The 25,281-nt window shown below is 42.5% G+C and overlaps 1 protein-coding gene across 1 annotated transcript; it reads right to left on the bottom strand.

Annotated features, from left to right (window-relative positions):
* Nucleotides 1-7,266: 7,266 nt before the first annotated feature.
* Lnp1 (leukemia NUP98 fusion partner 1) lies at nt 7,267-24,185 on the bottom strand. Its single transcript, XM_050148929.1, has 3 exons — nt 23,841-24,185; nt 10,131-10,361; nt 7,267-7,647 (listed from the first exon to the last, which is right to left on the bottom strand). Exons 1-3 carry the CDS (start codon nt 24,000-24,002, stop codon nt 7,498-7,500), a joined length of 543 nt encoding a protein of 180 aa, XP_050004886.1. The 5' UTR covers nt 24,003-24,185; the 3' UTR covers nt 7,267-7,497.
* Nucleotides 24,186-25,281: the final 1,096 nt, after the last annotated feature.

Genomic DNA, 25,281 nt, shown 5'->3' with positions numbered 1-25,281 from the left:
AAAAAAAAAAACAGAGAAGCACAGAGAAACTCAGGAAAATCTATGCTCAACAGTCAAATTCAGGACTTTAAGAGTAAGACATGGTCAACTGTGTTAAATGTTTTTAGTAAGATCTTGATATTCTCATGACCCATCACCAATGTATGTAACCTCAAGTTCTAATGGGAAACCAAGAGCAATAACAACAGCCTAGATCATTTTTGGGAGGTCCTGGAACATCCTTAACTATCAACTAGATGGGAGGGATCTCCCACTTGGTACTAGGCTTTTTACTTGGCAGCCTATGGCTTCTGGGAGCAACATAGTTCCCTGTATATGCTAAGTCCCAATAAGCTCTTTGATAAGAAAGAAATATGTATGTAGTATATAAAATAGGGAGCTTCTATGTGACTTTTTCAAACATTCTTAGAGTTGATTATCTTTCCCCCAATCTTCTCCCCTGCCCTACTTCCCCATTCCCCCCTCCACTTAAACTTCCCTCCCTATTATCCCCTCTTTCCTTCTTCTTACATGTGTTATACTACCACCCTCTCCAATAAGATCCCTCTTTTTCCTCCCTATCAATGACCCATTCTATTTTCCTAGATTCTACAGGTATTCCAAATTAAACTTTTGAAATCTAAACCTAAACTTTCAAAGCTAAGATTCACCGCCCCCTCTTCTCTCCCTGCCAATCTTCTTCATCCCTGTTACTATGATTCTCTCTCTCCTATTTTCATTTGTCCTCTCTCTTTTTTTAAGACACACGGAGTCCACTTAGTTTGCCAGTATTTGTATGACTGTAGGGCCTTCTCCTAGAGCATGAGAGCCTGTTAGGGCCACATCCGTGAAGAAGACTGACTTTCTTCTCCAGGTCAGCATCAACAGCTGGGGACGGGATTTTCTGACCACCTCCCCACTCAATGTTAGTACTTTGTCTGTCTTGGTATTATACAGGTCTTGTGCATGCAGTCCTAGCCTCTATCAGTTCACATGTGTGATAGCCATGTTGTGCCCTGAAAACACTGCTGTTCTATAGCTATCCACTGTCTCTGTCTTTTATAGTCTTTTAGTTCCTTCTTCCACAACGATCTCTTAATTTTGAGAGGGAGGTGTTGATGTCACATTTAGGGCCGAAGAGTCTACAACCCCTTATTCTCCGCATGCTGGTCAGTTGTACGTTTCTGTACTAATCTCCACCTACTGTAAAAGGAAGCTTCTCTGATGAGGTTTGAGAGAAGCATTTATCTGTGTGAATAACACTAACTTTTTAGGAGTCAGATTGATTGATACTTTTCTATTTATCAGAAAAAGTAGCCTCAGTTTCTTCCTTAGTACCTATGACCTATTTAGCTGCATGTTAATGTTACTGGTATCAAGAATTTTTTATGTCTTGTGGAAGTGGCCTTAAATGCAACAAGAAAGTAGTTGGTTACTCTAATAACATTTGTGCCACTATTGTCCCAGCGGTCATCTCTTGCCAGGCTGGTTGTTACTGAACGTCCCAAGATTTACAGCTGTGTAGGACTGATGATTGCTTATCTGTCTCTAGGACTGTGCATAGAACATGCCGGTTCTATGGAAGATAGTGGGTAGGGATTAAGCTCCTGGTCAGTACCACCTTGATTTCTTCATGTCCTATTACTCAAGTGTGTGGCTTCTCTAGCAATAGGGTGCTGTTGTCTAGATCTTAAGGATAACCAAGATCAGTGACAATATCCTGTAATGTTTGTGGGAGTCTATGAAACCCCATTGACCAACACCCCACCCCTGCTAAGAGTTATCCCAATCCTAACACAGAGCTTTTTATCTGATAGCCTATGATGTCTGAGAGACTTTTTCCTGTGGTTTTAAAGGTATTTATTTTATTTGCCTTTTGTATAAAATCATTCTCCTTCCTATATGTCTATAAAAGAGAAGGGAAGGATGTACACCCTGGTGCCATACACCAGGGCAGCCTCTGGGCTTTGGGAACTGTCACAGTGATGGGAGTGAGTATGGGGGAAAAGAAAAGAAGGGAGGGAAAATAAAAAGAAGAAAGAGAGAAAGGAGGAGCAGGGGGATACAGTGGCCTGAACTATAGAGATAAATATCTATATTGTTATAGGCAGGGTTGAGAACAGAGAAAAAAGGAGATAATGGATTTCTGACGAATAATAGCTCTAGAGAGCAGGAGAGCTGGGCTGGAACATAAGAGATCACTGATTTCCATTCTATGGCTTTATCTGCCGCTTTACCCTTGGTCCTGGACTGGACTGCACTCCATGTTGTTTTTAAATGACCAGTTCTCATACGGTTAGCCGCCTCCACCCCTCAGTGTATGAAGACGGTTTCTCCTCTTTTCTATGTGGAGAACCGAGGCAGACTCTGACCAGCTACGGTTGCTGTTTCTTACAAGAGGCAGGAGCTGGTGTTCGCTGGGCAGCACCCAAAGAGCTGTTCAGAGTTTGTGTGTAGTTTCCACAGCTTCGCCTTTCCTGGATGGGCACTGATGATGGCTCTGGAGTAGCTGCTGGCAGCCCCTTCTATGGAATCCTTACCAGTGCCCCTTTTGAAGATTTCCTGGTAGGGGTCTTTTGACCCAGTTTGTGGTCTTGAGTCTCAGCAGTAAGTCCACCGCTGTCGTCAAGACTGTTCATGATTCCAACAGCAGTGTGGTTTGTGGGGCAATGATTGAGTTGATCTGAGACTGGAATGATAAAAAAAAATACTCCTTTCCCTTTTAATTTCCAACTGTAATCAGCTCCCCCTTCTGACACTGGCTTCTAGTTCTTACCTGAAGTTCTTATTCTTTCTTAACTTGTATTTTCTTTCCATTGCAAGATACATTGTTTTTTATGTAACTAAAGCAAACAAAACAAAAATTCTACTTTCAGGGTCTCTCTCTCCTCTGTCTGACACAAATGTTAAAACAGGTAAATACCTTTCTTCCAGTTTGGTAAAACACAAGATTTCTAAGCACTCCCCTGTGTTGTCATCCTCAAATCTAGGAATAGAAAAGCCTCGCAGGTGTCCTGGCTAAAGCCTCGCAGGTGTCCTGGCTAAAGGAGGAAGCGACTACAAGCCTATCATCCACTGAGCCAAGGTGGTCCATGGAGGCCTCTCTCTCTCTCTCTCTCTCTCTCTCTCTCTCTCTCTCTCTCTCTCTCTCCCAATGGATGGGTATTTCTCCTCAGATCTCTCTCTAGAGACAAAAGTGGATGCATAAATCTGAAACTTGATTGGTGTTACTGAAACATAGCTAAAGCCAGGACAGGAAACAGTGTGATGAAAGTACACAGCTGACCTCCAGGCCTGCTGATGCCTCATCATGTCCCTCAGGGATAACACTCTCCATCTGACAGTTTGATATTATCCCTCCTTTTACACACACACACACACACATGCACACACATATACACATATACATGCAATATACACACATACACACACACACTAATACACATACACACACACACAACCCAAAAAGCATAAGAGACAAAGACAGAGACCCACATTGAAGCACCGGACTGAAATCTCAAGGTCCAAATCAGGAGCAGAAGGAGAGAGAGCATGAGCAAGGAACTCAGGACCGCGAGAGGTGCACCCACACACTGAGACAACGGGGATGTTCTATCGGGAACTCACCAAGGCCAGCTGGCCAGGGTCTGGAAAAACCTGGGTTAAAACTGGTCTCGCTGAACATAGCGGACAATGAGGACTACTGAGACCTCAAGAACAATGGCAATGGGTTTTTGATCCTGCTGCACCTATTGGTTTTGTGGGAGCCTAGGCAGTTTGGATGCTCACCTTACTAGACCTGGATGGAGGTGGGTGGTCTTTGGACTTCCCACAGGGCAGGGAACCCTGATTGCTCTTTGGGCTGACGAGGGAGGGGGACTTGATTGGGGGAGGGAAAGGGGAGGCGGCGGTGGGGAAGAGACAGAAATCTTTAATAAATAAATAAATAAATAAAAATTTAAAGATAAAAAAGACATTATGAAGATACTAATATTGAAAGGATAAAAGTATAGTTGCATAAAAGTAAAAAAATGCCACTGAATATAATTAATGTTTCGCTTTTTATACCTTTTTCCTATTGTTTTTGTCCTGCTTTACCTTCATTTATGTATTATCTAATGTATTGCCATTACCTTGTATAAATGATCCACCACAATATCAATGATAAGTAGTAGACTTGAGAAGTTTCCTTTATAAAATAGAAAATCACGCTGCTCTTAAATCTGAAGATTTGAGTTGGAGACAAAAAAATAAACAGGAAATTATCGAAGAGCTGAGGAGTCCCCCTACATATACACCTCAGGAAGGAAAATAATAAAAATAATGGTAAACTAGTTCTATAAATTTCAAGCCCAGACTACAAAGATGGCCTCAGACAACTGGCACCGATATAATCAAATGGTAGCAAACTCAACTTCTCTCCCACACCCGACCCATCATCTTCATGCGCGTCACTTCTATACCAAGTGCTGACCTGCTCACAAAGGGAAAGGGAAATCCTGCCTCGTGTGAGGAGAGTGAACTCTGTCATCGAGTGAACGGGCTCTGGCCTTAACTCTTCTTCCACATCAGCAAACCACAGAGCTCTCAGACCTCAGGTTCCTCAGCAAGAGAGTAGAGCAAAGAAGAGTTTTGTGACCCTGAAACCACACACACAGATAGCTAAGTAAGTATTATTTTGGGGTAAACCTGTTGCTGGAAGAGGCGGGTATTTGAGCCATTGGACCCAAGTGGAAAGAATTTGCTCTCTACATGTGAGTGCTGGCCACTTGGCTGAGGGTCCAGACAGAAGGAAAAAGAAATAAAAATTAAAAAAATTATAATAAAAAATTGGGGTAAAGTAGAAGCAAAACTATCTAGAGGAATGAAGAAAACTAACTGAAGAAGGAAAGCATGAGTAAAAGGAGGGCTGGGAAATTCATGATAGACTTAAAGTACAAAGTACACTTGATAAAAATGTTGTTATATAACCTGGCACCATGTACAAATGAAAACTTCAAAATGTTTTAAAGGCTAAAGATTTTGTGTCAATTAACCTATAAAGATGTTGATACCCTAATTCCAGGAATGTATTGTGTGCTGGATGTAATGAAAGAAACTGGCTCAATTTCATGTTGATACTTCTCAACATTAAAGATAAATTCAAGTCATCTTAAGTTGAACAGAACTGGGTCGAATATGCTTCCAAAAGAAATTCACCTCCACAGCTAATTCTAATGAGTATAGTTCAGGAAGAAAAACCATCCCAGAGGCCTTAGAAACGACTCAGCGGTTAAGAGTACTTGTTGAGTAGGGGCAATGATCTCTTTGGGCATTAAGACCCCACAGGGCCTGCTTTAGCCGCTCTTCAGGGGCAGCAGCTGTAATTAAATTTGAGTTTCTGTTGAAATCCATCTATCTCAATGTGTTTGTTTTCTTTGTTATTATATTAGTGTTTTATATCATAGAAAAACTGTATCAAAATTAAAATAAAACAAAACATTAAAGTCGTAACACAAACATCTTTTCAGCCACAGAAAGCTGAACCCAGAGGTAGTTGATAGAGTGAGTGGTGGTTTTTAGAAATGGGGAAGAGAAAGGAGGAGGTGAGATAGAACAGAGGCAAAGTCTCTCTGTGAACCCGGGGCTCACTGATTCAGCCGGCCCCGGGAACTTGCCGTCTCCATCTGTGGTGGTTTGAACCGGCACTGTTCCCACAGGCTGTCATTTGAACACTTTGCCTTTCGTTGGTGGCACTGTCTGAGGAGGTGTAGGAAAGGCAGCTTTGCAAGATGAAGCATGTTGCCTAGAGCAATCTTGCCCTGTTTCCAGCTCACCCTCCCTGCTTTGCTCTCGCAATTCAAGATGGGAGCTCTCCGTTTCCTGTTCTAACTGCCATGCCTGCTCCCAGGCTGCCCCCATCTCCCCTATTTCCTCTGTGACTGGAAGCCAAATTAAACTCTTCCTTCTCAAGAAAAAGAAAAGAAATAATCAAATTTAAAAAGAAGAAGAAATGGAAAGGGGCCAATTCATTTTCAGCAAGCTGGTTTAACTCTGGGTGCCATCCCCGTGTTGCCAGTCAACTGATTTGGATAGAAGTCATAAAAAAGTACATTGTTGCTCCCCTGGCTGCTGGCCACCTGGAGCGCCAGCAGCTAGTGTTACCAGCTCAGCCTGCTTTGCTTGAGATTGGAATCAAGAGCAGCCGAACTGTAAACATCTAAGAGAGGCTTCATCTAGACTCCGGCTACAGCCCAGGGGGTTGCAGAGAAGACTGACTCCATAGGAACGAGCCTGCTGCTCTTTATGAAGGAAAAGGGAGATTCATGCATGTGCAGTGTTTCTGGGTGAGAGAGGCGTTCCTCTCCTTCCTACTTGGAGGTGTCTGAGGTTCTTAAAGTCCTTCAGTGATCAGAACCATGATTGAAGTTTCTGAAATAATCATGGATGCCAGGACAGTTTTCTCATACGGCTGTGAGGCATTTGAGGAAGCCACACAAAAAAGTCAAGTGCCTAGGTAGGGTCAGGCCCTTAGGACTCAGAAAATTTACCAGCAGCATCCCTGGTCCTCAGAGCTTTGAACTTAGCCTGGCCATACTACCTGGTTCTTCAGCTTGCAGACAGCCCATCATGACACTTCTCTGCCTTCATCAGTAAGGGTGCCAACCCCCTGGTAAATCTGCTCCTGTGCATTTCTGGGTTAGGATTTGAGGTTGCATCATTGGGGGATGCCTTGTCGCCAGATGGTGGTGATGTTTTTAGAGGTGATGGAGACTGAAAAGTGAGGTGTGGTTAAAGGAAGCTAGTTCTTGAGAGTATGTCTTTGAAGGGCGTATTCTGCCCTTTCCACTCCCGTCTTACTCTGCTTCCTGAGCACCATAATGTGCCTTTTTCTGCCCCACCGGTGGTGCCCTGTCTGCCCTGAGGAACTGACAACCCTTACACCGTAAAACTGAAGTTCTGCACGCCAGGCGTTCTTCCGCAGGGACCAAAAGCTAATGTCGGGTCCCTTTAGTTCTGACTTTCAGAGAGCCCCAGTACAAGGTCTCACTTGAGTGTGGTAAGGGTTGTTTTACGTAATGTGTGAAGACATTCACGGTAATACTTGGCATGCTAATTACTAATGTCCATAAGTAATGACTACTACACAAGCTTAATTACTTGGGATAAGGACATAAAGTTATAGATAACAAGGACATTTGTTTAGGACGATCTGGGAGGCTGATATGGAAAAAGGCATTGGTGATGATATATTGGTGGTTCATTAGAAACTACATTTTACAATTTCAGGAATTCTTTTATTTTATTCAAATACTTTTATTTTTTTCTCCTACCATAGAAAGACATAAAAAGCAGATTGCACACACAAAATGCCAGAGTCCTCTGGAGGGTGGCACAAGTCATCTTGAGAAGCAGCTGTTCCAACTGCCCACTTCAGTTTCAACATCTGTAGACACCCTTTCCAGCTGCCATTCTGGAGGAAGAACTGGGTCTCAGAACAGCCAGTGATGTCAGCCACTGAGGTGTGGAAACAAAGCATTATTCAGGCCCCTTTTCAACCAGGGGAGCCATGGCTGCATCTCCACTTGCTTCCTTCGCTGAGTTCCCTCTGTCCTCCAGTGTCTTGTGTGAGCTCACGTCAGTTCCTAGGCAATGCCTTTCATCTCTCTCCTTCCTGCCCTTGGGTCCCTGGAAGAGCATCAGAAAAGGGTCAAATGCACCAGCAACTGACCCTGTCACACATTTGTCCCAACAACTAGACGGGAAAAAAGCTCTGATTTTGTAGTAGACTTCCGCATCTTACTTTCTAGTAATAAATCACATCGACCCAGTTAACATATTAACAAAGGTTTTAACCATAAATAGAGAAGAGTTTTTACTAAATTTTAATGTAAGGGCTACTGGAAGAAGGCAGTGTTTAGGAAGGACATCCAACCAAATCAACATTCTCCAGTGGACCGGCTAGGATGGGAGTGTTGGAACCATTTACAGTAAATACTTCACTGTATCGAACACACTGTTGTCCTAGAAGCGGAATATGCAGCAATAAATAAAGTCCTTCTAGAAACTCCACATACAGAGAGTGAGACAAATACATAAGCCCAGGTATGCATTTCAGAGCAAAACAATGGCATTGATATTGTATTAATGTGTCTATATAACAAACAAGAGAATTCTTTTTCCCTCCTCTTGCACTACCTGGGCATCAAAATGAAAGAAGTCTCCCCCAAAGTTTCTTATCATACAGCCCTATTGGAGGTACCAGGGTACCACCAGCTATTCGCTCATTTCCCTTTAGGCTTAAGTATTTGTCTCAGATTAGTTTTCCTCTTACCGAGATTAGATCACTAATAATCTCACAGAGACTGACCAAAATCAAGTCAGCCAATGGACGGGGGGGGGGGGGATTCATAAAGCCCCACCCCAAAGTGAGGAGCTATTGACAGCTGGTGGTTGCTAAAGAAGGAAGAGTCAGCTTTCTTCAGGGATGTGGTCCCTAAGAAGCTGCTAATGGTCCTGCAGCAGATGGTCCTACACACACACACACACACACACACACACACACACACACACACACACACCTCACTCACACACACACACAGAGAGAAAGAGAGAGAGAGAGAGAGAGAGAGAGAGAGAGAGAGAGAGAGAGAGAGCAGCACAGGGGTAGAGGGAGAGTGGGCAAGTGAGAGGCAGCACTAAGAAGACTCAGTAAGTTTTTAAAAACAAAGATGGAGAGAAAGAGAGCGCAGAAAACTGGAAGGAAAGTGGTTAGAAGATAGAGAAGGAGTTGGAGGGAGGAAATAGGGGGTAGATTAAATAAAACATATTATACGCACGTATGAAATCTCAAACAATAAAAATGGTTAAAATAATAAGCCTAAATTGTAACAGGACTAATGCTGACTGGTAATGATACAGCTTTATGAATATGTTCTAACATTGAACATGCCCTTTACTTGAAAGGATTTTAGGGTATGTGCATCGTATATAAAAAAGAGGTTGGAAAAACTGTCAGAACTATATTCTTTTTATTTGGAAATCAGAATATTCCTATTTGAGTTTTAATACTAAAATAGGAGAATTTAGACAGACATGTTGACATATGCCTGAAATTCCAGCACTTGGAAGGCCGAGGTAGGGGAATAAAGTGTTTGAGGTCAGTCTGGGCTATAATGCAGGCTCCAGGACAGCTGAACCTTAACAGCAAGACCCTATCTCAGGAAAGGAGGGTAGGACAAGCAGAAGGGTGAGGAGGACGGGAGAGAAGGAAGGGTAGGGAAGAAAAGGAAGGAATTGATTATGATCCAGCATCACTGGTGAAGAACAGGCCACAGATGCAGCTTGTGCTCTTTTCATGCTCAGATTTATAAAAATATGAACTCTACATGTTAGTATAATTGGTCTTTAAGCAAAATGTACCACAGTCAGCCTTTCCTAACCACGAGTTCCACACTTGTGAATTCAACCAACAAACTATCAAAAATATTCAGGGAAGGTGTCTATACTGAAAACACAGGGTTTTTTTTCTTGTTCATATTCCCTAAACAGCACACTGTAATAACTGCATTCGTAGCTTGTATATTGCATTAAACAGCAAAAGTAATCTAGAGACAGACTACATGGAAATATGTTTGTATGTTATCAAGGACTAGTACAACATTTTGAAAAAGAGAGTTGAACATCCTGTATTCTGGCATCTTTGCTAAACCCAATAGTTTCTCTCTCTCTCTCTCTCTCTCTCTCTCTCTCTTTCTCTCTCTCTCTCTCTCTCTCTCTCTGTCAATAACACTTTCCTTTTCCCATCCTCCCTCTTTGTTTTTGCATGTGTATAAATTTACATATAAATGCCACTGTTTAATATACAGGCTTTATAATTTATTGACAAATGCTACTATTTAATGCAGTTATCTTAAAACTACTATGTAGATTATTAAGCAGGGAAATGTAATTTTTGCACCGATATTTTATAATATCCTTTATTTAGAGCTGATATGAAATCTATTTTTAATATTAAGTTATCATAAAAAACACCGAGTGTTGTTTTCAAGGCACTCATCATAAGCTATGAGTATAGAAGTTAGAGTTGGCCTCCTCTAAACTGACAAGACAAGCGCTTTGGGCTTCCTTCCCCGTGGCTTAAATAATGACTGTCCTGTGCTGTCGCATACCGAAGAGGGAGCGTGCTTGGTTGAAAGGCACAGGTGCTGCTCAAGGGACTCTGAAAACTCCTGCATTCTGGAATGAGCTCCTCTTTGTGATCCCATTGGCTCCTTCAGTGACCCATCCACTGAGAATTTCCTGTGATACTGCATGGGAAGACGGCTTCTGGATCCCTGGTCCTCATGAGAATGTCGTCTAGGGTGGCAGTCAGCTGACGTAATGCTGGACAATGCAGGAAACTAGGAATATAGAAAAAATTAGGTTTACCTCACCGTGGATATGTGCAATTCTAACACAAAGACAGGATACATATAAAATAACAACCAAAGAAATCATACGTTCTAGGAAAACCTTGTCTTCTTTCTCAGTAAGAGCTTCTTCTGCCACAAGGCGACAGAAGCAGTGGTTACAATACAGAGCATCTCCAGACTAACATTACTGCTTGATCTTCTACCAACAGACAGTGGAGGACTCCAAGCCTTGAGTGAAACTGCCGGAGTAATCCTTTAAACATTTAGTGACACTAAAGACATTTCAGAAATAATGAAAAGATGAATATTTATGGACTTTTAAAATAGAAAATAATGGAGGAGTTATGAGGAACAATTATTTAACCTATATATCACTAATACATATCAAAAGCAGTATAAAATTAAGACTATATGAAAACCTTAAAATCCTATGCATTATCAATACCTAACAAAACATACATAACCATATCATGAAGGTTTCCACACATGGAGGTCATATAATATAATGACATCAATGTTGAGGCCACAGTTGAAAACAAACAAAGGGCAGAGTTCAGAGAAGCCAGATTTCTGGGCAGAACCGTGATGCTCTCTGTTTTCCCCACACTCCAGCCCACTTCAGTGTAGACTCTGTACTGAAGACCTTTATCTCCATGTTGCTAAATTCTGCACACTGTTTAGTCTGTCTCAGTCACTGGCTCCTATTCAGCTTAGTTTCCCACGAGTCCTCCTGGGGACAGGCTTTCCTCTTCCTGCAGTCACGCTACATCTTCAGCTTCCTTAGATCTTTCTATCATTGCAGCTCAGACATTTTGTTCACTTATTCCTTCAGCTTTTAAGTGTGGGGAGTCTCTAAGGTTGCTGGTTAGTCCCTTCCTTTTCTCTCTCTTTGCATCCTGCACTGTCCCCCTACACCTGTCTGGACATCAATTTCTAGCTATAATCCTAATTTATATCATTAATGATGACCTCTCCCTGAGCTGTCTGCTCCACTTAACCACAGTGTTCCATAGACTCTCAAACTGACATGCATATCTCAGCTGCTCTAGAAAACTGTAGAAAGATACTGTATCTGACCAGGCTTCCAAACTGGCTCCCAACAGATCAGGCTAAACTAGAAATGGAGTCGTCCAAGCTAAATCTCCAAGTCACTGAACTAAGAGCCCAGAAGAAATGAGACAGCTGAACTTCCCAAACAGGCCAGTTTCAATGGGCGTGTTAATGAGGTAACCCCTGGTTTGATCCTTATGCAAAGATAAAGGCCTAAAGTATCTTCGCATTAATCCACCAATCATTTTCCTACTGTTTGTCACCCTATCCAGTCTTTTAAGTAAAGAAACTTGGGAATATTGATCTGATTTTATCACTTGTTTCTGATGCTTTAAAACCAGTCTCACATCAGAACATGCATCCCATATGTCTGTAGAATGCAGACACAGAGCACAGTGATGAATCCACTAGCGGTGCCTTCTCAACCAGTGCATCAGTTTGAATGATATTTGTGCCCTGCACTTCAAGAGCTGAGGGATCCAGGAGAGAAAGTACATTAGCACCTGATTTCAGAAGGTAAGAGGGAAAGACATGTTGAAGAAGGCAAGAAGAATTGCCTGTGTACTTACTTCCTCTTCCAGCTCTAAGCAATGAACAATCTGCGGAGGGGAGAAGGAAGAACTGAATCAAGTCCTTAGACAGTGCACACAGATTAAACCTCTGGAACCATGTGAGACAGGTACCAAGGCAGCACTTCTCCCTCAGCTGTGAGGAGCAGAGGAAGAAGAAGCCAGCACATTGTAGAGCAGAAGAGTTACTATAAGACTTTGCATTCTCGTCCAGGGCCAGGGCTTGCTTGCTGCAGTGAAACGCTCACCAGACAGAAACTAAAACCCTAAGCCTTGGGGTAGAAAATAGGTTCATAGAAATGGGTTAATTTAAGTTGTAAGAGCCAGTTAGTAATAAGCCTGAGTTATCAGCCAAGCATTTATAATTAATAAGTCTCTGAGTAGTTATTTGGGAAGTGGCTGGAGGAACAGAGCTGATGGCAGTCCTGACAAAAGACTCCACCTACATCACTGTAGCTGGTTATAACAGTCTGGAAGTGATGAGTCTACCTGAACAACTGGCGGTAAAAAGCAGTGTGACCATGTGTCTTGCATGGGTGCTGCACTGTCTCAATAGGCTTTGAGTTTGAGCTGAGGTTATGAGCCAACATTCTAGTATCAGTGATCACATAACTGCTCATTGCAACCTTTCCAAAAGTCCAAACAGCACAACATGGAGAGAATACTTTCCACTTAGAGAACGCAAAGAGAGGCAAGAGCTAAACTGGCCTGAGAGCTTAAAGTTGATTTTTCCACAGTAAATTTTCCAGGAACTGGGCAAATTCCCATAGCCTAACTATAGGCCAAAGACTGTGAACAAATCCTCTGATCTACCTCAACCAAGGGGAGGCTGTGGGAACACAGCACCTTTTTAAGGCACTATTTGATTCATACTATGCCCATTTTAGGGTTTGGGACAAAACTGAGCTATGTTTCCCTCTAGTGTTGAAATATAATAACACACCAACAGTGAGACTTCAACAATAGTGCCATCTAGTGATAAAACAGCAGAAGTAACTTTAGGTTTGGGGAAAGAAGCAGGCACAAACAAAACTATACAATAAAACGACATAACAACAAAAAATAAAAACTACAAACAAAAAAACCAGGTATAAATAGATACCTATCACTTAAATGTGAAGACAGCATTGCATGCTGTATTGGCTGGTTTAGTGTGTCAACTTGACACAAGCTTGACATAGAGCCATCAGAGGAAGGAGCCTCTGAGGAAATGCTTTCTTGAGATCCAGCTGTAAGGCATTTTCTCATTTAGTGATCAATGAAGGAGAGATCAGCCCTTGGTATATGGTGCACTCCCTGGGCTGCTGGTTCTAGGTTCTATAAAAAGGTAGGCTGAGCAAACCATGGGAAGCAAGCCAGTAAGCAACAACCCTCCATGGCCTCTGCATCAGCCCCTGCCTCTGGGATCCTTCCCTGTTTGAGTGATGAACAGCAGTGCTGAAATGTAAGTTTAATAACCCTTTCCTCTCCACTTGTTTTTTGGTCATGGTGTCTCATGGCAGCAATAGAACCCCTAACTGAGACATCACATCAGCAGGAACTTCCAGAGGTTTTTGATCCTCACCTAATGTTCAAAATATGATGCCAGAAATTGACTACATTAGTCTACATAGCAGCTCTTAGTGGATTCCTCAAAGGAGATGTTTCAGTAAACCCAATGAGCTTCCAGAAAAAAAAAAAAAGAAATGATACAATACTCTAACAAAGGAGTTTCACAGAAACATGGAGGCAGGTTTTAAGAACACAGCTAAAATCTTTGGGGTGAATAGTACATTAAACAAAACTTAAAACACAATGAAAGGCACCAAGAGCAAAACAGACCCAAGAGAAGAAAGAAAAATGGGAGTGAAGATAGGCTACTTGGAAATACAGAGAAGTTAAAAAAAAAAAAGGAGGAATGAGGAGAGTATGGGATCTGTTGGGTAACATGAGCAGAGAAATATTCAACTTACCAGGGCTCAGGGGAACTTGTGAATATCAAAGGGAAAGCTTGTTAGAGTTGTAAAAGGAAATTCCCCAAACACAAAGATGAAATCAGACACTCAGGTCAAAAGTCGTAGTCTGCCTCAACTCAAAAGAGTGTACTGTAATTATAGTCAGTTTCTCCAAACATACCACAGGAGTTAAAGGGAGTTTTTCAAAGGTTAGAGATAAGACAGAAGACTCCAGCATCAGGACAAGTAAAGAAACAAATAGCAGGTGCTTTGGAGTTTGGAAAGCATTGAAATGCTTTAAGCACTGCTTAATGGATCATACTAGTAGGGGCATGGAAGACATGGTGCTTAAGAGTTATTTGAACTGGGGGGGGGGGGGCTGGCTCGAGATGTTTCAGAGGAGAAAAATTTTAGCCTAGAGATCTTTCTTGTAATATTTTGATGAAGAAAGTGACTTTTTGTCCTTGTCTAAAGAGACTGCCTGAGGGTAAAATGAAGAGTTTTGGATTAATTGTGTTGTCAATGTAATGGATTAATAAAAATGCTGCGGATCCCCAGATCCCGGGTGGCTGCAGTGGCAGAAATGCTGCAGGTCCCCAAGCTGTGGCAGGCACTGGGTCATGTAGTGGCAGGCAGGGGGCAGCGGGACCCAAGAGCAGCCAGTCCCAGGCAGGGATAGCACAGTTCCCCGAGTGGCTGCAGCAGACTACAAGGAAAGACAGACAGATGAGCACACCATGAGACCACACCTCAGGTCTCTGAAGGCTACTCATCCCAGGCAGGGAGCCATATGGCAGGAGAGAGACAGACAGACAGGCATGCCATGGAGAGTGAGGTTGGATATTTATTTAGTGGGTTATGGAGGGGAAAGGAAGAAGGGGAGAAGAGCAGAGAAACAGAGACAGAGATGGAGAGAAGGGAGAGATAGAAGATGCCTCTTCTAGAGAGAGATGGAAAAGGAAGAGACTCAGGCTGTAAGCAGGAAGGAAGATCTGCCTGCCTCAGTTGGGGGGGAAGGAGTGAGAGGGGAGACTTGCCTTTTAAAGTGACAGAACAGATCATTACAGGCAGGTGAAATCACAAAACAGCCTAGTATAGATTGTGTCATGTGAATATTAGTGGTAACTCTAATGATGCTATTTAATGAAAAGGAGCAAACTGAGCAGGGTAAATTACAAAAAGGAAATTTTGAGGAGGTAAAAGACCACCAGGAAGAGGAATGGAGCTAAATTCCAGATTCCGAGTTCAAGGAGATAAACAGATTAAGAAAAGTAACAAAGGGAATGATGACCTCAGGGCAAGATCCCACCCAGCTAAATTTAAATTTCTGACTTGGGGAAAGAAACTAAAGAAAAGCTTAGTGCTGGACTTGGCAGGACACACCTTTAATCCCAGCCTTGGGAAGGCAGAGGATTGTAGATCTCTTGAGTTTGAGGAAAGTCTGGTTTATAGAGCAAGTTTGAGGACAGCCAAGCCTAGGCAGTGAAGGACAGCCAGTGAAGAAAAGTGAACAAAGGGGTCGTTTTCCAGCCCCAGCAAGCAACAGAACTTGGTAGCTTCAATCACATGGTTCTGGCTTTGGAGTTAAGGACAGAAGAAAGGAGTTGTGGAATAAAACCGCTGAGGCTAGGCATGTGTCAGGACTGTTCCAGAAAAAAAAAAAAGGCTTAGTATAGAGGCCATTGTGTGAAGTTGAAGCCTGAATTGCCTTGAAGAATCCAAGATGTTAGAGATGCCAGAGGTGTGGGATACGTGCCAAGGAGATCTGCTAACAGGGAGTGGAACCATTCCAAGAGAGAGAAGTATGTTGCAGTCAACAAAGCTGAACAGCGTTGGAGATCTAAAGAGCATTTCAACATTAGAAATGAAGATGCAAAGTTTTGAGTTTGCCCAGCTGGTTTTCAGTCTTGCTTTGGTTCAGTATTTCCTCACTGTGCTCCCCTCCCTACATTTTGGAATGGTAATGCCATTATATGTTGGAAGTATGTGATTTTGTAATGGTCTGCTCTTTCCTTTTAAGAGACAAGCCATACCCACTTCCTCTCCAGTCCATGGAGGCAAGCTGATCTTCAGCTTCCAACCTGAGTCTCTTCTTTTCCAGCTCCCTCTCTGAGAGGCAACTTCTGTCTCTCCCTTCACCCCACTTCTCCCCTTCCCTCTTCTGTTTCTTCTCTCTCTCTCTCTCTCTCTCTCTCTCTCTCTCTCTCTCTCTTCTCCCCTCTCTCCCTCTCCCTCTCTCTCTGCTTCTCTCTGTGCCCTTCTCCCCTTCCCCTCCATAACTCACTAAATAAATATCCAACCTCACTTTGCATGTTGTGCCTCTCCATCTGTCTCTCCTTGTAGGATTGGCTGCCCCATCAAGATCTCTCATCTACCATGTGGCTCCATGCCTGGGACTCATTGCCCCTCATGGCCCACTGCAGCCACTTGGGGAACTGCACTGTCCCTGCCTGGGACTGGCTGCTCTCAGGACCCACAACCCGTTGCCTGCCACCACTTCAGGGACTTGCGGACTGGTCTCATGGCCCACTGCCCACTGAAGCTACTCTGGGGCCTGCAGCATTTTACTTTTACCATTACAGATTTGCCTTTTGATTTTGACTTTACACAGGGTATTAAGTCAGGAGTGTAACCCAAGCCCCTGGCGTCCATCCCAGTCCCCTGGCCTGGGAGTTGCTTTGGCCTGGACTCCAAATCCCAGCATGCCAGGTCCTGAGGAGGGTCAGGATTACCCCCACAGGATATTTATGTGGACTCCCAGAAGAGAAACATGTGGTTTTAGGTTTGCATGTGCTCTCTGCTTTCCTGTCTCCCCACCATGTGCTCAGCCATCCGAGAGCACTGTATTTAATAAAACAATGGACATTTTAATTCGGTTTAATTTGACCTAATTGGATTTCTTTGTGCCAGTGGAGCAGCTTGTCTTAGGATTTCTTCCTAACAGAGGGAGTACAGTTAAGAGATTGCCATGTGTCTCAGAAAAGACTTTGGACTTTGAAACAAGTCTGAGACTATGATAGATCATGGGAACTTTTTAAGTTAGACTAAATGCATTTTGCATTATGGCATTGTTACAAGATTGTGGAGGGCCAGGGAGTGGAATGTAGCAGTTTGGATGTAATTGGCCCCTCTAATATCATAAGAAGTAGCACTATTAGGAGGTAGATATCATATAAAAACCACAGATGGATGGGCTGTGCCATTAAGGAGAATCCAAACTTAAGAAAAGACTGGAAGAAATGGTAGAGGCCAAAGCTACAGTTAGACATGAGGGGTGCCTTTTGTAGCCTTGTCAAAAGACTGGAGTCAGCCGAGGACAGATGTTCTGAGCTTGGGGATATATTAATATAAACTTCAAACATGGAGAAGCAAAGAAAACAGAACTGAAAACAAAACCATACAAGACAAACAAGCAGAAAAGACCATGAAGCAGCTTCAAGGGGCATAGCATTTTAACAGGGATGAAAGAAGAAAAAAGGAACAGAAATGTTTGAAACAAATAATTACTGAGAATCTTCACAAATTAATGTCAGATATCAAAATTACAAACCTAGGAGGCAAGGTCTACAGTCATACCATACTGAAGGTACCCAATCTTGTAGGATCTCGGAAGCTAAGCAGGGTTGGGTTTTCCTAATACTTGGATGGGAGGACACCAAGAAAGACCAGTTCAATGAACAAAGAGCACCCATACCTGGGCAAATCCCTTATAAACTATTGAAAATGAGAGACCAAAGGAAAATAACATGTACAAAGGAATAAGATAAGACCTAGTCTGACTGGTCAGAAGTTATGCAAGCAAGAAGAGATCAAAGGAAAAAGACAGCACCATTGGTTCAGCGCTCTGTACAACATTAAGTTGCCCATCAAAGGTGAAGGAGAAATGTTTCTCAGACAAATCAAAATTAAGGAACTTAGATGCTAGCTGATTTTTATTTTGCCAACAATATTTTGCAATAAGCTCTTTAAGCAAAGGGAAAACGATACATCTTAGAAACAGGTCTGCATGGTGAAAAAGAAGTGCATCAAAAAGAGTCAGTGAAAGTAAAGAGAACATCACTTTACTTTTTCTTAATTTATCTGCAAAAATCAGAAGTTTATTCCAATTGATAATATCACTCATACTTGCTAATGTATATCATATGTGTGTATATGTATACTATGTGCTAATGCATGTCATATATACATATACACATATACTTACATGCTCACATACATGTGAACTGACAGCAGTGATTGAAGGAACAGGAAGGAGGAAGTGGGATTCTTTTGTGGTTATAAGGTGATCTCCTTCCCGTGAGGCGGTGCCATGTTTTATAGAAGTGAACTTGTAAACTCTAGAGCAAACACTAAATATTTTTTTTTAAAAAAAAAGATGTCCCATCATAATTCAGTGTACCCACACTCAGTGGATGGCAGTACCATTCCCTTGTATTCAGGGCACTGTCTGAGGAACTGCCCTCAACACCCAGATGTGCAGCCTGCAGATTCCCCTTCTCAAGACCAATCATTTCTTCAGTCCAAGTCATCATTATCATCCTTTATTAGATTAGTGTTGTTCACCTAATGCACACTCCTGGGAGTGCACATCTTGTATCTACTCCCACTTCCTTTGTTTCCCAAAGCAGCCAGGATAGTTAAAACAACAATGAACTCAGATCAGTCACCTTTTCATTTTGTCCTGGCTCAGCCAAGTGACCCTGGCCTCCACGGTCTTTTCTCTTGCACAGGATAGTAACTATGGAGGGAGTCCTCCCTACAGTGATCTCATCCACTGCCATCTCTCTTCTTATCCCTAAGGGCTGTGAAAACCACTGATAAAAGCAGAGTTTGATGGCTCACACCTTTAATTCCAGCACTCGGGAGGCACAGACATGTGGATCTCTGTGAGTTTTAAGCAAGCCAGAGTTACATAGTGAGGCCTTAATGCAATAAAATAAAATAAAATAAAAGAACCTCTGACACAAAGATGTCCTCTATCATGCCAAACCCAGAAAAAAGTCAGCAAGCAAGACTGGAAAGAGAAGTGTTCATACTCTGCCTGCCTGACAATTTGTTGCAGCACTTTCCTCACAAAACAGCCAAATGTACAAAACCAACCAACCAACCAACCAAACCACAAGAAAGTTCTGCAAACGAAGGATGGCTTTCATACTTCTTACACAAATCCATACTTGTGTAAAAGGGTTCAGACTTTTTCACAATTGTAACAACTCTGACAAGACACTCTTCAACAATGGCATCTCCACCAACAAGCAGATGGTGACTCCTGCCTCGTGTCTTCAAGAATAAAGGCCTTTGTTTATAACCAGGGCATGTGAGTTCCTCCCTTTCTGCTAATAAAAAGACTTTACTGTTTCCTCCTTCATTACATATACCTGACACTTGACAGAGCATAGACCCCAGATTGTAATTAGTGTACTCATTCCTGAGTATAAAATTTCTTTGTGTTGTTTATTTGTTTATTTTCTATCCATTGTTTCAACTTTGACCTGGGTAATCATTTTCACTCTCAGAATAAACAGTAATTCCCCATAAAGCCTTTATCAGCCACTATGGTTGGGTCGGGTCTCTAGCAGAGGCTGTCCTAGGATCCCACAACTCTCCTTTGTGACACTACACAACTGTAACCAATGTTCTGGCCAACTGTCCAGTGTGTCTCTACCATTTGGCCATTTGCTCTAATAATAGTGAGTACTTACTTGGTACCTGGTGCTGTCTTGAGCATTTATGTATATTAGTCACTGAAAGTCATGGTACCTTCCTGATGGAGGTATGACTACCACTGGTCCCATTTAGGGGAATCTAAGCAAGGACATTAAGGACCTTGTTTGGAGCCTTGCTGTCCGTGGAAGCAGAAGACAACAGCAGAGCTCCTTCCAAATCTTTCACCCTCTATTACACCCTGAATAACAGCTTCTCCTCACCCCAGAGAAGGGAGTAACGGCCACTGAGCATGAGGAAAACAGTTCTACTATTGCCGTTCCCTCTCTTTAACTACGGAACGACTAACTATTAAAATTGAATATGAATATAATGTAAAATATGAGAAGCCATTCACCACCAATCATAAAATATTATAGTATCTGTCCTTTCCAGCTTTTTAGAGATACCTTTTGGGGTCCAGTTCCAGTGTACCCCATTAGTGAGCAACTACAGGGGAACTGCTATAGGAATGAGTATGTAACCACCCTTAGGGACATCGTGGACAAAGATGAAAATTTTGAGAATTTATTACTTTAATTTGAAAATGTTCTAAAAGGATATAAAATAGAGAAATGGGATCTGAAGGAAGAAAAAGAGAATGCTGAATGTGGACTGTAGAAACTTGCTTGTTCCTTTCAAATGACATCACAGGGACAGCCACACATGGTGTCTACCCTGGAGCATGGAAGAGCTGAAGAGTCTGCAGTCAGCACTCGGTCTCTTCCCTAAATGATGTTTTATAACTGCAAGGCCCCTCACACAGGGCTCAGGTGATGCAGAACAAGATTGCAAGGACTGCAGTGAGCTGCGAAGATGAGCAGGCAGTCGGATCCACTAAGCTCTCAGAAATGGATTCACACAGTGATCAGAATAAATGGTTAACATGGAAACAGGCTGGCCTCTGTTTTGTGTCCCTGTGGTGATGGAAAGGGAAGGCGGAATGGATGATAATAGGCTGCATCTTGTCTTCTTCTTTTTTCACCCAAGGCAATAAGTTACAGCCAGAGTTCTCCAGTTCTTTAAATCAGCAATCACAGATTGAGTTTGAACAGGAAGCATCGTTTTATGAGGATTGACTTCAGCCAGATTTACCCTTCATTCTTTCTGTCAGCTTATATTTCCTACTAGACTAATATTTCCACAAGCATTAGAGACCATGTGTCTATTTTTACTTTATAATCCCCATGTTTGCCACAACACTGTGAACAAAATATGTGTTCAATAAATATGTTGAGTGAATTAATGTTCTGTCGCTGTGTTAACCAATAAGACTGAGAAAGATGGATTAGAAAGCACATTCAGTACAGGCAAGGAGGAATCTGCCTATTCATTTAATAACAGTGAATCAATTATTTAGATTTAGAGAGGGAAGAGGTTTTGATTAGAGCAGTGGGAAAAAAGAAAAGAGAATGAGAGAATGCATCCTTGTTAATCAGCATTAATGAGATTTAAACAAAACAGTTAATCATTATTAATTAAATTTAAACAAAACACAAAAACTGAAAACCACTATTGACCAGAACTTGACAGGCCCTGTTGCTGAGGATACCACATTCTTAAGACTTAGAAGATGGAGCCACCAAGCTGGTGCTCACCTAGAAGCTATACCCCTACAGTGCGGGGAGGCATGCTACTGAGGAAGACAAATAACCACTAATCTCATCCAGATGTTTCCCTCTGTGCGCTGCAGTAACAACTGACCTGGGGAGACTTGTCCACCGGTGCGATAGTGGAACAAATGTCGCAGGGTGATCAGCCACTTTCTGATTGGATTTAAGACTCACTCAACAAGATGAAACCCTTACCTGGCACCATTACTGGGCCAGGAACCAACCGCTAGACTGAGCGCAGACCCCAGGAGAGAACCTACTGCTATTCATCATTAGCGCCTGTCATTATACCGTGGATTAGTGCATCGGCATCCTTCATCAGAGGAGCTTCTGATGGCAGTAGATGACAATCAGCACAGCGACCCACATTTGCCCAAAGTGCAGGAAGTAAGTGACACCAGAATGTCCAGCCCTAAATAGAACATACATCCCAAAAGCTCAGAGGTCACTGTCTGTGAAAGAGGGGGTGGCAATAATGTAAGAGCTTGAGGTGGTGGATGGCTACGGGGAAACAGTGTCTTCTGGTCACAGCAGAGAAACCGAGATGTGAAATCAATGGTTGTGACAACACACAGAAACCCGTGAAAGCTCAAGTTAAACCAAATCCCCACCCGGCGTGGGGGAGGGGGAGCACGCCATTCCACCTCTAGTCAAGTAGCTACGGAAGGGAGGCAGGTTTTCTCTGGTAGCATAGCCTCTCATAGGTTGACCTAGCTGCAGTGTAAGGCCACACACCTGAGGACATGTGAGCAGCACTGACTGCAAATTGATCTTGCTGCCGGGAAAGAGACACGAAGTGGGGTAGGAAGAGAAGCGTGGGCAGATGTGGACGGAGTTAGAGAGAAGGCAAACACGGTTAAAACACATTGTGCGAAATTCTCCGAGAACTAATTTTCAAAGAAAAAGGAAAACCATGTTATTCCAAAATGAGAAAAAATTCTAGCACATTTTGGTAATAAAATCCAGATTTGATTTACAAATATACAGCATTTTTTATTTAAATGAAGGAGAACTGGCAGGCTTGTTTTCTGGACCTGCAGCCATATTGACTCTGTGTCCTCTGACTTGTGGGCTGGGTGTGCACTGTTCCCAGCCTCTTCTCTGGCCCTCAGATTTTAAATTTTGTTCCACATTTTGCCTCTTAAAGTACCTACAATCATGTTAATCCATTAATTACAAAACAGATTGCTTATCTGGAGACTCTCGCCAGGTTAAATTAAAGAAACGGTCAAGTTACAGGCAAGCAAAAAAAAAATACAGTATATGTATCCCATTGAGAAATGCTGTTGATGGTAAATCTATGGTTCAACCCCCCAAATGCTGCAAGCTGAACAAAGTAGATGATATGTATTTAAAAGTATAAGAAACTCAAGTTTATTGGGAAACTATACTTTGTAAAGCAGGGTGCTTCTTTTCTTTTCACACTCTCCCTGACACTAGGAAGCCATTGCAACACAGCCAATCACAGTTTTCTCTTGTTGCCTTTGCCTGGTCCTCATACCTGGAAGCCTCAAGATAATTGTACTCCTGGTTCACAGATTTTGAAGATCTCCTTAGGTCTGAAACATTTAATTCTGCTGAGATGGCATGAGACCACAACATGCTGGCATGTATTTAAAAAGAGAGAAATGGAAGGTTGGAGCTGAATCTCACATATTGCACGCAGCCTCACTTCATTCTTCACCTAAGGAAATGGAAGTGAGGAAGGACTTCCACTGACCCTGTGGCACTGCCCATTCATGTGGTGAGGGGCTATTTGAAATGATTGTGTCTCAGAAAAGTCTCATCTCTCAAGCTGTTGACCAATGATAGTAAAAGCAATTCCTTGCACACATTACCGTACACTCATTGTGGACCTGGGCCCCTGGGACTGACCTTCAATAGGTTTACCCAGGAGTTTACTTTGTTCTGGGGTTGGCAATGAAGGGGCTTGGGTAAGCTGTCTGTACTAGCTGGAATTCTAAGTGACTAGTGAAGAAGAAATGGCATTATTGCTGCTGTGTACCTGGGAAGCAGACGGCGTGTCTGTGAAGCCCGCCAGCACAGCAGCTGAAGAAGGCACCGTGCCAGCCGGAGTCCTGACCTGGCCCAGCCTGCCCACCCACTCCTAGGAGCTTCCCTCTCACTTTGCTGCTGTGGGAAGGGATTGACAGTTGTTCCTTCTCTAATCATAAAAGCTATGGAAACCAAAAGAAAAAGGTGTATTATATTTATCAAAGGCATTGGTTTGCTATTTGGGATCTCCAGCCCCTTAAAGGTCATCATACACATGATCTAATTTCACTATCTCAACACCTATACAGAACAACTACAAATGCCTCTCCTTTGGTTCAAACACTGTCACTCAGTGGTATGAATTCTGATTTATCGGGGACTATGAGTTCAAGATATTGTAGGTTCCTGAAAATGAAGAAACTATTACTTAAAACTTAAAAAGACAGTTCTCTCAAAAGGCAACTCAAACACAGAAAAAGAATTTTCTATAAGAATGGACAAAGGTTTGGAAATACTAGTTTAAGCCAAAGAACTCCTCAAATATTCTCTAGGAGAACCCCCTTCCCTGCCACTCCGGCTCCCCCTGACTTTATGATAACTCACTGGGCATGGCAGGGAAGCCTTCCTGGAGCTGGCTCCATGTGGTCGGTGCTGGTCCCGGAGTCCTCGCTCATCCTTGTCTCTCCAGCTGTGACCCCAAAAGCTACTCATCCACTTGGCAAAAGATACATCATCATCATCATCATCATCATCTCTGTGATCCATGCAGATGTGACTCAAAATATTAAAGGCCTGCCCCTAAAACTGGCAGAAATAGTACCCCGAGATCTGATGAATCCACCCAGAACACTAAATGAAACTGGTATCTGAAATGGTCTCTGATAATGGTATCCTTAAAAAAGAAAAATTTACCAAACAACCACTTCATCATCAGGCAGCCTGGAGCAATGTCTATTTATAAACTCTGCAGCCCACACTCCCCTCCCCCTTGTCTCTTTAAATTGAGAGGCTGTTTAATCCTCCTGTTTTCAGGGCTGTGCCTCGCAGCTGCCGAAGGGCAGACAGCACAGTCCACTGCCTGGTTTTCTCTGAGCCTTTCTGCCAAAGGCATGTGGCAGCATCTCCAGCTGTCAACGGTGATGAAGTGTGACCCTCACAATATGCTTGTCAGTTCCAAGCTGGGCTCTGAAATAGGGCCACATCCAAAAGGCAGAAAACAGCAGCTCTCTAGGTAGTGAGCTGTTGGCATGTTGTGTCTAAAGCTAGGTGCTTTTCTAATAAATAAAATGATGTAGAGAAAAAAAAAATCTATCTCCAGGGCAAGTTGGACAGCTTTTTATTTAAGCATTATCTGTACATACTAAGATATAAGTGACATAAGATACATGTAAAGTATGAACATTTTAAATGTACAACTTAATAAATTTTTATGTACGTATATTCCCATGCTGCCACAGCTAATCACATGGCTAATCACAGAACATTTTCAGGCTCCAAGAAAGCTCCTGATAACCCCTTCTAATCCATAATTCTTTGAAGAGGTTTCTGTATCTGGCTTCCTTCATAAAACTTCTATAAATGTATAACTCCTGAGTCTTCCTATTCTTTCTAAAATTAAAAGAGCTACACAGTTCCAGAACTTGCACTTGTCAGTATATATGCAAGTATTTTCGAAATGTGATTTTTTTTTATTATAACAATGCTGTAATTGCAAGCCTTGCATCATACTTTGTAGATGAAGAAATTGGGATGCAAACAGACCACCATTTGTCCAGATTTGAACTACTGCTAAGCACCATAGCCAAGTTTAAACCATGGGACTTTTTATCATCCTGCTGGTGTTCTACGAGATTCAAGGAAATGCTTCAGCCTCAAAGAGAAGGATGCCTAATCAGTTGCCATGCGGAAATCCTTCCAGGAGCTGGGAAAGAAGAAGGACTTGAAGACTATGCCCATATTCCTAGAGCTTTGATTGTAAAACACGACTCTGGGCAGACCTGTCTTTGATTCTTCTTATGGTGAGTGTTATACAGCTATTCATCTG

The sequence above is a fragment of the Alexandromys fortis genome, unplaced genomic scaffold (genome assembly GCF_014885135.2).
Source record: "Alexandromys fortis isolate MF-2015 unplaced genomic scaffold, M_Fortis_MF-2015_v1.1 scaffold_4, whole genome shotgun sequence".
Taxonomy (NCBI): domain Eukaryota; kingdom Metazoa; phylum Chordata; class Mammalia; order Rodentia; family Cricetidae; genus Alexandromys; species Alexandromys fortis.
Note: the sequence above shows the minus strand (reverse complement) of the source record. Positions and strands in the feature narration are given on the sequence as shown.